Source organism: Vigna angularis, chromosome 9, assembly GCF_016808095.1.
Source record: "Vigna angularis cultivar LongXiaoDou No.4 chromosome 9, ASM1680809v1, whole genome shotgun sequence".
NCBI classification, from domain to species: Eukaryota; Viridiplantae; Streptophyta; class Magnoliopsida; order Fabales; family Fabaceae; genus Vigna; species Vigna angularis.
The window spans coordinates 29,579,565-29,592,903 of record NC_068978.1 but is presented as its reverse complement, the minus strand read 5'-3'; the positions used below and the strand labels follow the sequence as shown (position 1 = coordinate 29,592,903).

At 28.9% G+C, this 13,339-nt stretch overlaps 2 protein-coding genes across 4 annotated transcripts; both read right to left on the bottom strand.

Moving 5' to 3' along the window:
- Positions 1–705: 705 nt before the first annotated feature.
- LOC108346883 (protein NUCLEAR FUSION DEFECTIVE 4) lies at positions 706–6,287 on the bottom strand. Its single transcript, XM_017585944.2, has 3 exons — positions 5,696–6,287; positions 1,630–2,504; positions 706–1,266 (listed from the first exon to the last, which is right to left on the bottom strand). Exons 1-3 carry the CDS (start codon positions 6,020–6,022, stop codon positions 789–791), a joined length of 1,680 nt encoding a protein of 559 aa, XP_017441433.1. The 5' UTR covers positions 6,023–6,287; the 3' UTR covers positions 706–788.
- Positions 6,288–7,647: 1,360 nt separating this feature from the next.
- Positions 7,648–10,567, bottom strand: LOC108347141 (uncharacterized). Of its 3 annotated transcripts, none has more exons than XM_052868193.1 (4): positions 10,184–10,567; positions 9,802–9,958; positions 8,258–8,667; positions 7,648–7,899 (listed from the first exon to the last, which is right to left on the bottom strand). In XM_052868193.1, the coding sequence occupies exon 3, from the start codon at positions 8,655–8,657 to the stop codon at positions 8,271–8,273; it is 387 nt and encodes a 128-aa protein (XP_052724153.1). In that variant the 5' UTR covers positions 8,658–8,667; positions 9,802–9,958; positions 10,184–10,567; the 3' UTR covers positions 7,648–7,899; positions 8,258–8,270. The 3 variants fall into 3 exon arrangements, with proteins under 3 accessions (XP_052724153.1, XP_017441777.1, XP_017441778.1); XM_017586288.2 differs by having other exon boundaries at positions 7,648–7,884; XM_017586289.2 differs by having other exon boundaries at positions 7,648–7,884; positions 10,198–10,567.
- Between the last annotated feature and the right edge of the window lie 2,772 nt (positions 10,568–13,339).

The window sequence follows — 13,339 nt, the reverse complement described above, 5'->3', positions numbered from 1 at the left end:
AACTCGAATAAGAATAAAATCAAAAGCTTCAACACTAAAAAACAAATGATTTATTGACGTTCTTTTAATAGTTACTACGTAAAATGAAACGAAAAAAAATGGTACAAATCATATATCTAAAACTGATAAAAAAATGCTTTTTACTTATGCATAATTAGTCTTGAAATAATATTTTCTTTCAAATAGCATTAACCATTAAATTTCGAGTTAAATTAATTTTAATCAATTGTAATATGAGATTTTTTTTTTCTTTATCTTTTCTTTGATTTGAGTTCCATGATTTTAGAAAACTTACAATTTTAGTGCAAAACTAAAATTGACATACATTTAAAATAACTTTTCTTTATCTTTTTAATGGACTGCAAATATTTTTAAAATTTTAGGACCAAAATAAAAATTATCCTAAACTTCTGGACTAAAAGTACATGCAATAAAAGTTATCCATTCATTTCAAAATCAACAATCTTTATCTAAAACAACGTTTTAACGAGTGAGTTATATATTATAAATGAAAAATATTCTTTGACAAACATTTACATTTATTAGATACTACTTTTTCTAATTTTTTATTTATTTTTTCTTAAAAAATATAAAAATTTACATTTTTATAACTATTTCATTCTTATATTCTGTGTCAAATGAATATAAAAGTATGTCATAGTACCATTACTCTATTATAATTTGTCTCTTTGTGAAAGTGAGATCTCTCTGATATTGCTTTGTATTTATAATTGATGAACACTTGAAAGATAATGATACAATCTCCTTTACACATAAGAGTTTTCTTATCATGTAGCTATGTTGTTGCTGTTATCATTCTTTTCAAAATTGTCATAAGCTTGTTTAGTCCTTAAGAAGAAGAAGAAACTTGAAACCAAGCCCACCATTGAAATGCAACTCCACCAAATGAATGTTTGCAGGTAGCAGTTTCTCCCGATGCACATGGACATTTCTTGCAGCCAAATTTCATGGGTTGAGTTAATTGCATTGGAATCATAAACCAAAGCTGCAAGAAGGCCATAGAGACATGAACCTAAAGGAATGTTGGTGATGAGGATGTTGTGGTTCACTCCAACGTTGTTTGGACCAAATAGCTCTGAGGTAATAGACACTGCTGCAGAAAACACAAAGCCTGAACTCAACCCTATCAAGGCTGTGCCTATGTGCAATGCTGCTCCACTACCAGATATGGCCAACAAAATGAATGCAATTGGTGTTGGCACCAAGGCTGCTGCAAACCACCCTGTTCTTGCAAAGTGCATTCTCCTGCATTCTCATGCAACATATTAGCTCATTAGTAACTTTGTAAAAGGAATCAAAGTGATCCTAAATACAATTTTTTTTCTAGAACTTGTGGTACAATAAGTTCCATGCTTTGTTAGATCCTTAGTGTAAGTTGAGTTGAATCCATTTAAGGGGAGAGTTCTCCCAACTAACACCTATTTAGTGACATGCTTATTAACTCATGTTTTGACCACATTATATCACATTATATCATGCAGTTTCTCTAGTCGATATGAGACTTCCAACACAAACTAACTTTATTAATACCTCTTTAAGAAGTTATGTAGCAATCCTATTATCTTTAGTCGATATAAGACTTCTAACATAAGCTAACTTTATCAATACCTGTTTAAGAAGTCAGGTGCGGCGGCAAGAAGGCGACCAAAGAAGGAACATGTGGAGTAGAGTGTGACAAGAGAAGAAATGTGAGAATAGTGTCCTAGTGATTGGGAAATTTGCCCCAAGTTGTTGCTGTAAGCCAAACCAATTGTTCCTCCACAGAAATATGCTATGTAGTACAACCAGAAGTCCCATCTACGCACTAGCAACTTAATTGAATGCTCTTCCCCCAGCATAGTAAGCTGCTCTCTCTCCAAGAGACTTTTCTTCTCTCTTGTGCTTTGTGCACTTTTACTCTCCGCGCTGTCTTCGATGGTAATGAGCTCTTGGTAAAGCTCTTTATCATCTGGGTCAACGCGAGTGAGTATTGAGTAGAAGAAGGAAAAACTCGTGGGGAGAGAAAAGCTAGACGATTTCATAGAATAGACAAGAGAAGGAACAAAAATGAGCAGCACAAGGAGAAAAATGGCACCTACAAGGATTACACGAGCAGTGGCAAGTGTGTAAGAGAAGGAATATAGGAAGATGAGGTAGAGGCCTGTTACAAGGGCAAGGATGTTGAGGCAGAGGAAGATTGATGAATCATGCTTAATGGTGTCAATAGAATGTGGTTGAGGCTTTGGTTGATGGAGAATTGGGAGGAGTACTAGAAGAGATATCAGGACTGGAAGTATTGCATTGAGTAATAGGTAGAGAGTGTCATCGTTTGAGTTGATTGCATTGGCAATGAGAGTGTACAAAGCTGCACTCACACCATTGAAACTAACACTCAAGGATAATGCAAGAGAACGGTTTGTAGGAAAATGTCTGATGCATAGGACGTAGCAGATGGTGTTGAACCAGGAGATGCTGCAGCCAGCAATCAGACAGAGAAAGAAAACCTGTTCAATTTGTAGAAATGTTTTTCTGTTAGAAGCAATCAAATTGGAAAAGTGTGTACAGATATAATATTAGTTGATCTGTACTACTTTTTTTTATAAAAGGTTTGATATGCTAACATGAAAAATCAGTAGAATGTGAATGCGTTTTATTGAAAACTAATATTCAAAATTAATAGTTGTGAAATTTTGAACTTGTGTTGTTAAAAGGTGATCCAAAAGATGCTCTCTGAGAACTACTTTCATAAGGTGGAAAGATATAACTAATTTATAATATATATAAAACAAAAAAACAAAAAATTGCAATAGATAACATGAAATAGGGACATTAACAACTTGTTTTTTTTATATATACAACTCTTTTGTAATAATACTAACATGAGTCATCTAATGATGTTTTGAGTAAATAGTTAAGTGATTATCAACTAATCATGTATCATTACTATATAAAAAGAGGGGTATAATGTGTCCAATTTGATAAATTAGATTGAAATACACCACATAAATAATACATAATAAATAAGGGAAGAAAAATTAATTTTTGCATTTTTTTTTTCAGTGGGTCATATTTATTATGATTTTGACTTAACTTACACACAAATGTTCATACCCTACCTCCACTTGATGGTGAAGGGTAGGTGAACTAACAAATGTTGGAAAAAACTTCACAAGAATGTTTCAAGATTTATATAAGATAGCCCCACTTACTCTAAAGAGGAATTGGAGAAAAATATTGGATATAATTGAGAAATAGTTTTGTTCTTTAAATATATGATTACAAATTATATTCTTAATTGGTAAATACAGAAAAAAAAACATATATTAAAAAAATAAAAGTCTTAATAACCCTATCCAATTTGCAACCATAAGAACAACTCCAACAACAATCTAGTTAGTTGAAAAAAAATACATTTTTTTATTATAAAACTATATTTAGGCACAATTTTATTTTAGTTGCATCTTAGAGCATTAGAAAATAAAGTGTTAAGACTTAGGTGAAGTTGATAAAGTGGTTGTAACTTGTGACTTTACTTGACAAATCATAGATTAACATATATGATTATTAACTTTTTAGTATAATTTATTTTACAAGGAAATGAGACTTTTTTTTTATGTTTTTATTTTTTACTATTGTGATTTGGTAGAGTTTTTAAACAACATAGAATCCTAATCGTAAAAGTTAATGGATTAGGTGAACCACTACATTAATTTGATTGCTATAAATTAAGAAAAATAAGTGAAGGGAAATATGAGAATAGGTTGGGTGAGAATTGGATTCTAACTTAACTTTTTTAATGTTTTAGTTTTTTCTCCTTCCATGAATATCTATTTTTTGCTTGTTTATGATTGAAAAAATGATTGTAAAAAAAAAGCAGAAACACAAACTTTTTAAAATAAGTTTGCTTTAAAATTTATTATTTCAAACTTAGAATATCTATTTTTTAAAATATTTATTAATTAAATTGTTTATTTTTAAAATAAAAGTAAAAATATATTATTTTAAAAAATAAAAAAATAAACGCTGTCAAACTGACTCGTTATTAATGAGAGATATTAAAAAGTAAAAATGAATTGAAATATTTATAAAAATTAAGAACATATCTTAAAAAACTTAGATGTAATTTTAGAAAAAAAAATAGGATTAATTTAGTTTGTAAACTCTTTTTTTTATTTTTGACAGAATCACATTTTTTTATGTTAGGAAACAATATTATCCCAATATTAACATAAACATCAATGAGTTTCAAGCATTTCCTTTCATGCGGCACTTTCACTAATTTAAATATTAAACAAAAACCAATATCTATGAAAACTTTCTTATTAGTTTATTAAAAGTATTAAATAAAAACCAATATCTTATAAATGTTTAGTATAAGTTTTGATGAAAGTTCTCCGTATACATCTCTGAAGGACAAAAAAAATAATATAACTTTTTTACAAAATAATACAAATTAATTTTAACTAATACAAAAAATTACTTTTTTCTTATCTTTATTTTATTAATGAAAAAACTTCTCCAAACTAAAATAAAAGTATAATACTTACACAAAAATAAATAAAAGATATTAGATAAAAGATTCAGAATGAAGAGAAATGCTAACCTTGTTCTAAAACAACTAGTTAAACAAGGGAAGAAGAAAAAGAATTATATACAATTAAAATTACATTTTAGTTATTTTAACCAACCAAGAATTATTAATCCACCCACTTTTCCAAATGAAAGATTGAAATTTTTTTAATCGAGAGAATAATTTTTTTTATTAAAATTATTAATAGATATATTAAACGAAAAAATATAAACAATTTTAAAATTTATGAATGAAAAACTTAACTTTCTTATTCTTAGTCAATATATAATTTAATTTCACACTTAAATTATCAATAATTATGAATTTACCAAATTAAAACCCAAACAAATGCAAACAAGTGTATTATCTTTTCAGTGTATTTTCAAAACACACCACTTTTAAAAATTAGTATAAATCAATGTACTTTTGAAAACAAAATACAACATCAAAAACACATTAGAAAATTCAAATTAAATTTTTGGCTTAAATGGTTACTTCATCCCATGTTAATAGGTGAATTTCTGTTTAGTACCAGTTTTAAAAATGAAGACATTGGGTCCCTATGTTATAAAAAGTATATGAATAAGGTCCACGAACAAGTTCAACGAATCTTCAGAGAAAAAGTTGAACAAGAGAGAAAAAAAGCTGAACAGCAGAAAAGAGAAGAGAAAATGTACGACCACATCAGCATGGACTTAATGTCGTTGTTGTCAACTTAACGGACATGACCTTATTCATACACTTTTCATAACATAGGGCCCAATGTCTTCATTTTTAAAACTGGATACTAAATAGAAATTCACTTCATGAGAACCTTATTCATACACTTTTCATAACATAGGGGCCCAATGTCTTCATTTTTAAAACTGGATGTTAAATAGAAATTCACCTCATGAGAACGAAGTAAGCATTTAAACCTAAATTTTTTTTATTATAGTGAGAGTAAACGGATAAGAAACACAATCATCTTTAACTATATATAGCCTAAAATAATAAATTTATGATTTATTTATTTATTTTTAGTTAATGTAAAATTCAAATTGACACTTGAATAATCAATAGGAATAATTATGAATGTAGGAAATTAAAATGCAAAGAAATGGAAACAAGTGTAAGAAAACTAACAAGAGAATAAGGCAAAGTGATGAAGCGATGAATGAGAAGCCATTGAAAGCCATAGCCAAAGAGTCCCATGAAAGCAGCGATGAACAGAACAACCCAGAAAGGAAAATGGAGAAGTGAGAGACCAGAGCACCACCCAAAGGCCTTTCCCATGTCTGAGGCCACAGAGAGATAGTTCAGCTGAAGCTGAGTTATCTCAAGCACAGATTTCAAATCTGAAGAGTACGATGAGAAATCAAAGTTTGTTCCGGTGAATGCCTGCACCCATATTGATGCACCGAGAACCACCCATTTTCTTGATTCCCCCACCATCGTATATTTACCATTCATCAATCGCTGCAATTCAAAAACTGATCTTTTATTACTTTCTGCAATTTCTTCTTCTGCTTCATCCTCTTCTCTCAACCACCACCATGAAAAAAACAGGAGAATAAGCTTTTCTTTCCATCTTCTTTTCCGATTCAGTTTGGTGATGTGGCTTTGCTGCTTTTAGGGAGAATGGTTGGTGCTGGTCTCTATCTTCTTTCTTTTTTCAATTATCATTACAAATTATTGTAAAGTGGGTTGTTATATTATATTCATTATTCACTGTTTTTGTTGTTGTGCTTATTATTATAATATTATTCACAATTTAATCTGGTAAATGTTTTAATGATTTATATATATATATATATATATATATATATCACAACCAGTCGGATCGGATATAAATAATAACTGTTCGCAATCGACTCCTAAAATGAAAATTTCACCACCCATTTTAAACAATCTACATATATTTTAAAACTCACGATATTCATAAATATTAAAAAATATATATCTAATATATTTTTAAAATAAAACTTAAATAAAATTAGAAAAATATATAAAATTTAATATAAATAAAATAAAATATAAATTAAAATTTAATTTTAATTAAATTAAATTTAATAAAATATAAATTAGATGTAAATTAAATTATTATTTTTACTTTTTCGAGTAACAAGTATTCACATTATACTACATCTATTCAATCAATTTATAAATAATATTAAAATATCTGTTATTCGTTTTTTTTATGTGGAGTGAATTATTTTGTCATCCATATATATATATGGGTCATATGAGTCTTTTAAAATAGATGTGCTCTTGTTGTGTTTTTGTTTTCTATTATAGTGATTTAACTATATTTTGTCTGTTATTTTATTGTACTTTTGTATGTGTGTAACTTTTGTACTAGATGTAAAAGGATCACAACAATAAGAAGGTAAATTATTTGAAGGTCCTACATGTTGTGAAGGAGCAGAAAGCAATAAAAGGAGTCCACCGAGTTTTGAATGGTAGACAGAAAGAAAGGTCCACAGTGCAAATATGCCATTATTTCGTTGGTTATGAGAATTCACGTGTTTTCAATATCCAAATACAACCTTATTTACATAAATGCTATTTGTAATAAATATGCAATTTCCATTTAATAAAGTGTTAAGTATTTTTAAATTTGATGGTTGGTCTTACAGAGCTTTTCTATATTTAATACTGAAAATATTTTATATTTTTATTTATCCTATTATTTGATCTGGTAATAAATGAGATGATGGTACATTTATTATTGTCAGAAAAATGTAAATGAAAAAAAGTAGGACAGTTCATCATAAAATGAAAGAGTAAAAAATAAATTCAATTCAATTATTTTCAAAAATTATGTTTCTTTGTTAAATTAAATTACATACTTATTTAATATCTGTGTTTCATAAAAATTGTGTAAAATACTTTTATTATATTAAACATATTTTATGTGCTGTTTATGATGAAGAATGTTATTCATAAAAATAAAATAAACATATTGTACAATCAGAAATATAAATTTTATATTCTTGGTTATACATTTCAGAATACAAAAAACAAAATACATTATGCTGGAATAAAAAATTTGTAATCCTGATCCTACAATCTATAATACAAATTTATATTCCATGTTTATGCATTTCATAATACAAATTTTGTATTTCAGATTATGCATTATGGAATACAAATAATAAATGTATTTTGAATTATTAAATCCGAAATGTATATTTGAATAAGATAATAGGTACTTTTGACATTTCTCGTACCTTATGGAGATGCAGGAAGAAACTATGGAGGAAGAAATAGTTACCAAATAGATGTCAAATGCAAGAAATGATAATCCAATTACATATTTCAGCAGATTGTACCTGAAACGATAGCATCTGGTATAACTGACAAGTTAATCTGATTTTCTATCACAAATGAATTAAAAAGAAGTAAAGAAAAGTGCTTGTTGTAACATATTCTTACTATCGTTTAAAATCTATAAAAAAATCACAAAATCTTGGATAAAACTCAATAAATAAAGTAGGAACAACACAATTTTGTGATTTTCAATAAATTTTAGCCAACAATAAGAGTATCCTTAAAGAATGTGGTTAAAAGTATGTTGCCAACATTTTCAATGACTAAATTAAAGATTTCCAATTGGATTCTGACACAGATGCTTCTAAGAAATAAGACTGAATAATACTTCCATGTATTTTTTTGTTTCATAGAAGTTATTAGAAGAATACTCACCATGATATTTTAATTATGAACCAGGCCAAGAATTTTTGTCATCGTTTTCATCATCGAGGATGAGTTTGACACCATTGTTCTTGAGAGCATTCATAACAGCCCAAACCTTGGTTTGGTTCTTAAATCCTTTCTTCCCTACTTCTTTACCTATGTTTGCATGAATCCCTCTTCCTTCTCCTTCATTGAGGCCCTCAACTTTGAGCCGCCTAGCCAATACCTCTCCAACAACAGTAGCTGCTTTAGCATTGCAGGACCTGCCACACTCAAGTGACCCTTTAATGGTATGTTCTGCTGTGGATGATGTTGCTACAATTCGACCATTGCTTCTGTCTACCACGTTTGCAGTGATATACTTCAATGATATGAACAATCTCAGAACATATCGCTTCATAACCGGCATTTTCAGTTGTCTGATAGAGGATGGAAAACCAAGAATGAAAGGAATAAAATTATTTATTAATATGAAAGAATTCTTATGGTTAAAAGACAGATGCAGCCTTCATGTCTGAATAAAATCTTAATTCAGGATAAATTACTAAGAGCTGCAACATACTGGTGTAATTAATTACTCAATTAATTTCAAGATAACATGATATCATAGAGTCATTGACTTGTAACATAACTTGGTAGATAATAGGCCTTCATTCGTAAGTTGTAGATGACTACAGGCATGATTAACTTCATATTTAAACCTCCAATAGTCCATGTTGAAAACAAATTACTCTGGAAATTAAGCTATAAATGGGGTTTCATATTTTGGAAATGATGTAAGCTTGGTTTGGAATTTAAAACAAACAGACACTATCATTCCCACATCATTATTTAGAAGACAAACCCCCACAAATTGAAAGGGTCTTGCATTATAGGATGACACGTGGAGGTGGTTTTGTCAGTGGTTTGAGTTCAATAAAGAAAACGAAAGACGTGATGTTTTATATGAAAATAATTGTCCATTACTTTCTTCAATGATTTGAAAAACTACCTTAACAGACCCCATTTCTTGCACCTATGGAAGCAGGTAAAATTTCACATGCACGTACAACAAAGAGGAAGTAAATTATTCAAGAGTGTAAAATTTACCTTTTATTTTTTCCATGTTAAATACAAAAATCATTGGTTTTCTAATATATGAAATTAGAATCTTAGGCACTGTTTACAATTCCATTTCCCAAAACTATGAAGAAGAAGAAGAAAAAGATTGAACAAGTAAAAAGTTTCAGTGGTTGTTACATTAGGTACCCAATTCAATTAGCTTTACTTTCAAACTATCTTATAATCTTATGCAGGAAAAAATTCTCCAGGACAACAAGTCATTTATCGAAAATTATATAGAGCGCACATAAACCCAGAGTCATTAAGATACGAAAATTCATGAGCATCTTGGAAAGGTGAGTCACTACACCCTAACAAATTCCTACCAAGTGCAAGACACTGCTTTACCAACAGGTTTTCTCCAATGCGATGGCTTATTAATGATCTGTGCATCTTAAATTATAAAATCAAATATTTTGATTAACAGAAATCTATAATACCATATACAATACCTCTTGTTGGTTGTTGGTAGGTATTTGTGGTATGTCTAAGCTTCTGACAAATGCAGTTCAAACTAAACGTTGTTGTATTGAGCTTCCTTCAACTTCATTATCAGCTCCAGCATGGAGTTCAAATACAGTACAGAAAGGTAGGGACTTCAGCATTGATCTACAACATACACAACACAAACAGTAAAAAAATTGTAGTTTCTAAGTATTTATTCAAATTCTAAAGGATGGCAAATAAGTTAAAAGGACCAGCACCGTGCATGCTATAGACAAAGCTGAAGTAGAGGTACAATTTAAGTTCAATCGAATGCAACATTTCATCAAACAGATTATGTGCTGTATGAAAACAGACTACGAAACATGGTTTTCAAGCTCGCAAGTTAACCTGTAAAACCATACGAGTTTTCGTTCGTGCACATAGCTTCCGAGAAGCAAACTCGTTTCTGGAGCATACTCGGTGGACTCGCCATGAACTCACCCAAATTAGCGATCTTGCAATCGAGTTGGCGAGTTCAAATATTTTTTTTTTCAGCCAAAACGACAGCAATGATGGTCGTTTGGTGCGCAAAAATGGACAAAAATAGGGTTTTTGAAAGACTGAATTTGAGACCTGTTAAGGCTTTCACCAATGCAACTCGGGTTTGGGAGTTTTCTTAAGGTTTGAGACAGTAATCACAAATTCCACTCAGTTTACTCGAGAAATGGGGGAGAAAGACGGAGAAGGAGGGGAACAAAAGGGAAAGTGTACCGTGGCAAAATTGATTTTATGGTTTCATGAAAACTAGTTTTAAGGAGACTTTTTTTAAGTAGACTTTCACATATTTATTACTATCACAACATGTATTTTATTTCTTCAATCTCCCTTTTTTTTTAATGCAGTTTAATTATTTTTCTTTTCGAAAAGGTATACATTTTTATTTGAAAAATATAAAAATTTGTTTGGAAAAATTTTTTATTTAGAAAAAATATATGAAAACAGAAAATTAAAAATATAACAAAATATCAAATCTTTTAATTGAAAAATATATAATTTTTAAAATAGAAAAAAAAATTAAAATTAATTAAATATTTAAAAATATTGCAAACTATAGAATTTTTAACTGAAATTCATAAAATTTTGATATTATTGAAATTTATTTAAGAAATATTATTTTGGAAAAATATAAAGTAGAAATTTAAAAATATATTTTATAATGAATTTGACTATTTTTTGTTGTATTTAAATATGTAAATGTAAAGAAATATTTTTAAGAATTTAGTGTTTTATATTTAATTATTTGAATGAGAAGATGTTTTTACTTTGAATTTTTTTTCTACAATTTTTTGAATTTTGTTTTTCTACATAACAAGTTGAAGTTTTTCTTCCAATATTCAATATGGAATGACGATAAAAATAAGAGAAAAATTAGAAATTTAAATATAGTATATTAAATGTTGAACTAATGTAAAGTTTGATTTTTCTAAACTTATCCTAATAAGTTTTTAATATAATTTTAAATTTGTTATTGCATTTCACTTACGAGTCTATTACAATATTATAAAAAGTTTTCATTTTTCACTTATTATAACATATCCTTTTTATTTGTCATCGTAATTATTTTTTTTTAAACTTACTCGATGAACTACATTATCATATAAGTCGTTATAAATTCCATTTTTTTCACTAATTACTTTTAAAGCCTAATTTAATTTTACAAAAATTTGTTAGAACATTAGTAGAAAAAAGTAAAATATACAATAACTTATTATAACATATGTAACCCACCTATCATAATAAGTTGTCCGATGACATTTTCCTATAGAAAAATTGTTACTATGACTTGTAAAACAAGATATGTCATAATAAATTGACAAATGACATTTTTGTAATAAAAGTAACACTTACTATGACTGTAAATAGGATCTATAAAAATAAGTGAAAAAAGAAAAAAAATTTATGATAGGTGTAATTTACTCGTCATAGTAAGTGGGATTCAGTGACAAAATTAAAATTATGTTCAAAATTTATTATGACAAGTTTAGGAAAAATAATCATACTAAGACTTTATCATAACAATTAGTTCAACACTTGTCATAGTATGTCTAAATCTCTAACTTTTGTCTTGATTCAGTATCATTTCACCAAATCCTCTTTTGTTTCTCTTCATGCACAGTCTCATGTATAATCTTTCTCGTCGTCCACAAGTCATTGCCTCCCCATGTCGTCAATGTAAGATGTCGTTGTGTTCATTATGATCTTTGCCTTTTATGTTATTGACACCTCTCTCCCAAACTCAACCTCATTTTTGGACCATTGGAGCTCACCTAGTCATCTCCAACGAGACCATTGCTGACTATAAACAAAAGGTCTATCATTTGTTAAGACAATTCGTTTAGAGAATAAATTGTATAAGCAACTTAGGTTTAAAGTTTAGGTTTTGAAGGAACGACACTGCTGACTATAAACAAAGGCCATTTGTTAAGACAAGATTGTCTAGAGAATAGACTGTTTAAGCAACTCAAGTTTTGAAGTTTAACAAAAAGCATTAAATGAAATATTGTTGTGTATGAAAGTTGGTTTAAAGAAATAGCGTCTAAGAAAGAAATATTTTGTAAACATTTATATTGTAATTACGTCTAAGAAATAACGTCTAAGAAAGAAATAACGTCATGTAAGCAAGTTTGCTTTGACAAGTTGACTTTAACCAACGACTCTTGTATACAAAGAAAGAGAAGACACAAGAATCAAGGTCAAAAGCTTAGTCCAACGGAAATTTCTCCAAGAGCCTTTAAATAGAAGATCATTCAGATGAAGAAAAAAGAGGATAGCATACAATAAAAATATTCATACTAAGAAAAGCGTTCAAAAGAAAAGCACAAAAAAGCTCAAGAAAAAAAAAACATCTGAGTAGGAGAAAAGAAAAGAAGACAAGCAATACTCTTGAGTTTCATTGTAATATTTGCTTACTGTTGTAGGAAAGAGAAAAAAGAGAAATACACGCGAATGTTTAGACTGCATTGTATTGTACTCACATCCTCTCTGTGAGAGTAATAGTCTAAACGACTTGTAAGCAATCGTTGATTGCAATTCTAAAGATAATTAAAGCACTTGTAAAACTCAGTGGAGTTAAGGAAATCTAGGCAAGGTTGTCTAGTACCAGGAGTGGTGTGAATACTCATCTAGTATAAGATAACATGAGGTTATTCGTTGACTAAAAAGACTAGGAGTGGTGCGAATACTCATCTAGTCTAAGATAACATGAGGTTATTCGTTGATTGAGAAGACTAAGAGTGGTGCGAATATTCATCCAGTCTAAGGTAACAAGAAGTTATTCGCTGACTAAGAAAACCAAGAGTGGTGCGAATTGTAACACCCCCAATTTTAATTTCATAAAAATGTGTAGAAATTTAAAATTTTCACAATCATGAATAAAATCATTTTATTTTAATTGATTAATATCTACACAGGACATTTCTTTCATCTTACACGTCATGGTTATTCAATATTTACAATCTAGAGATTTATTATGAAAGAATACGACTACAAGACGATTCCAATTCA

Coding starts and splice junctions, on each gene's coding strand:
- LOC108346883 (XM_017585944.2), bottom strand. CDS start 6,022: ATGAATGGTAAATATACGATGGTGGGGGAATCAAGAAAATGGGTGGTT. Junction 2,505..5,695: donor TCACTTTGCCTTATTCTCTT/GTTAGTTTTCTT, acceptor CAAATTGAACAG/GTTTTCTTTCTCTGTCTGAT. Junction 1,267..1,629: donor GCACCTGACTTCTTAAACAG/GTATTGATAAAG, acceptor ATGAGAATGCAG/GAGAATGCACTTTGCAAGAA.
- LOC108347141 (XM_052868193.1), bottom strand. CDS start 8,657: ATGCCGGTTATGAAGCGATATGTTCTGAGATTGTTCATATCATTGAAG.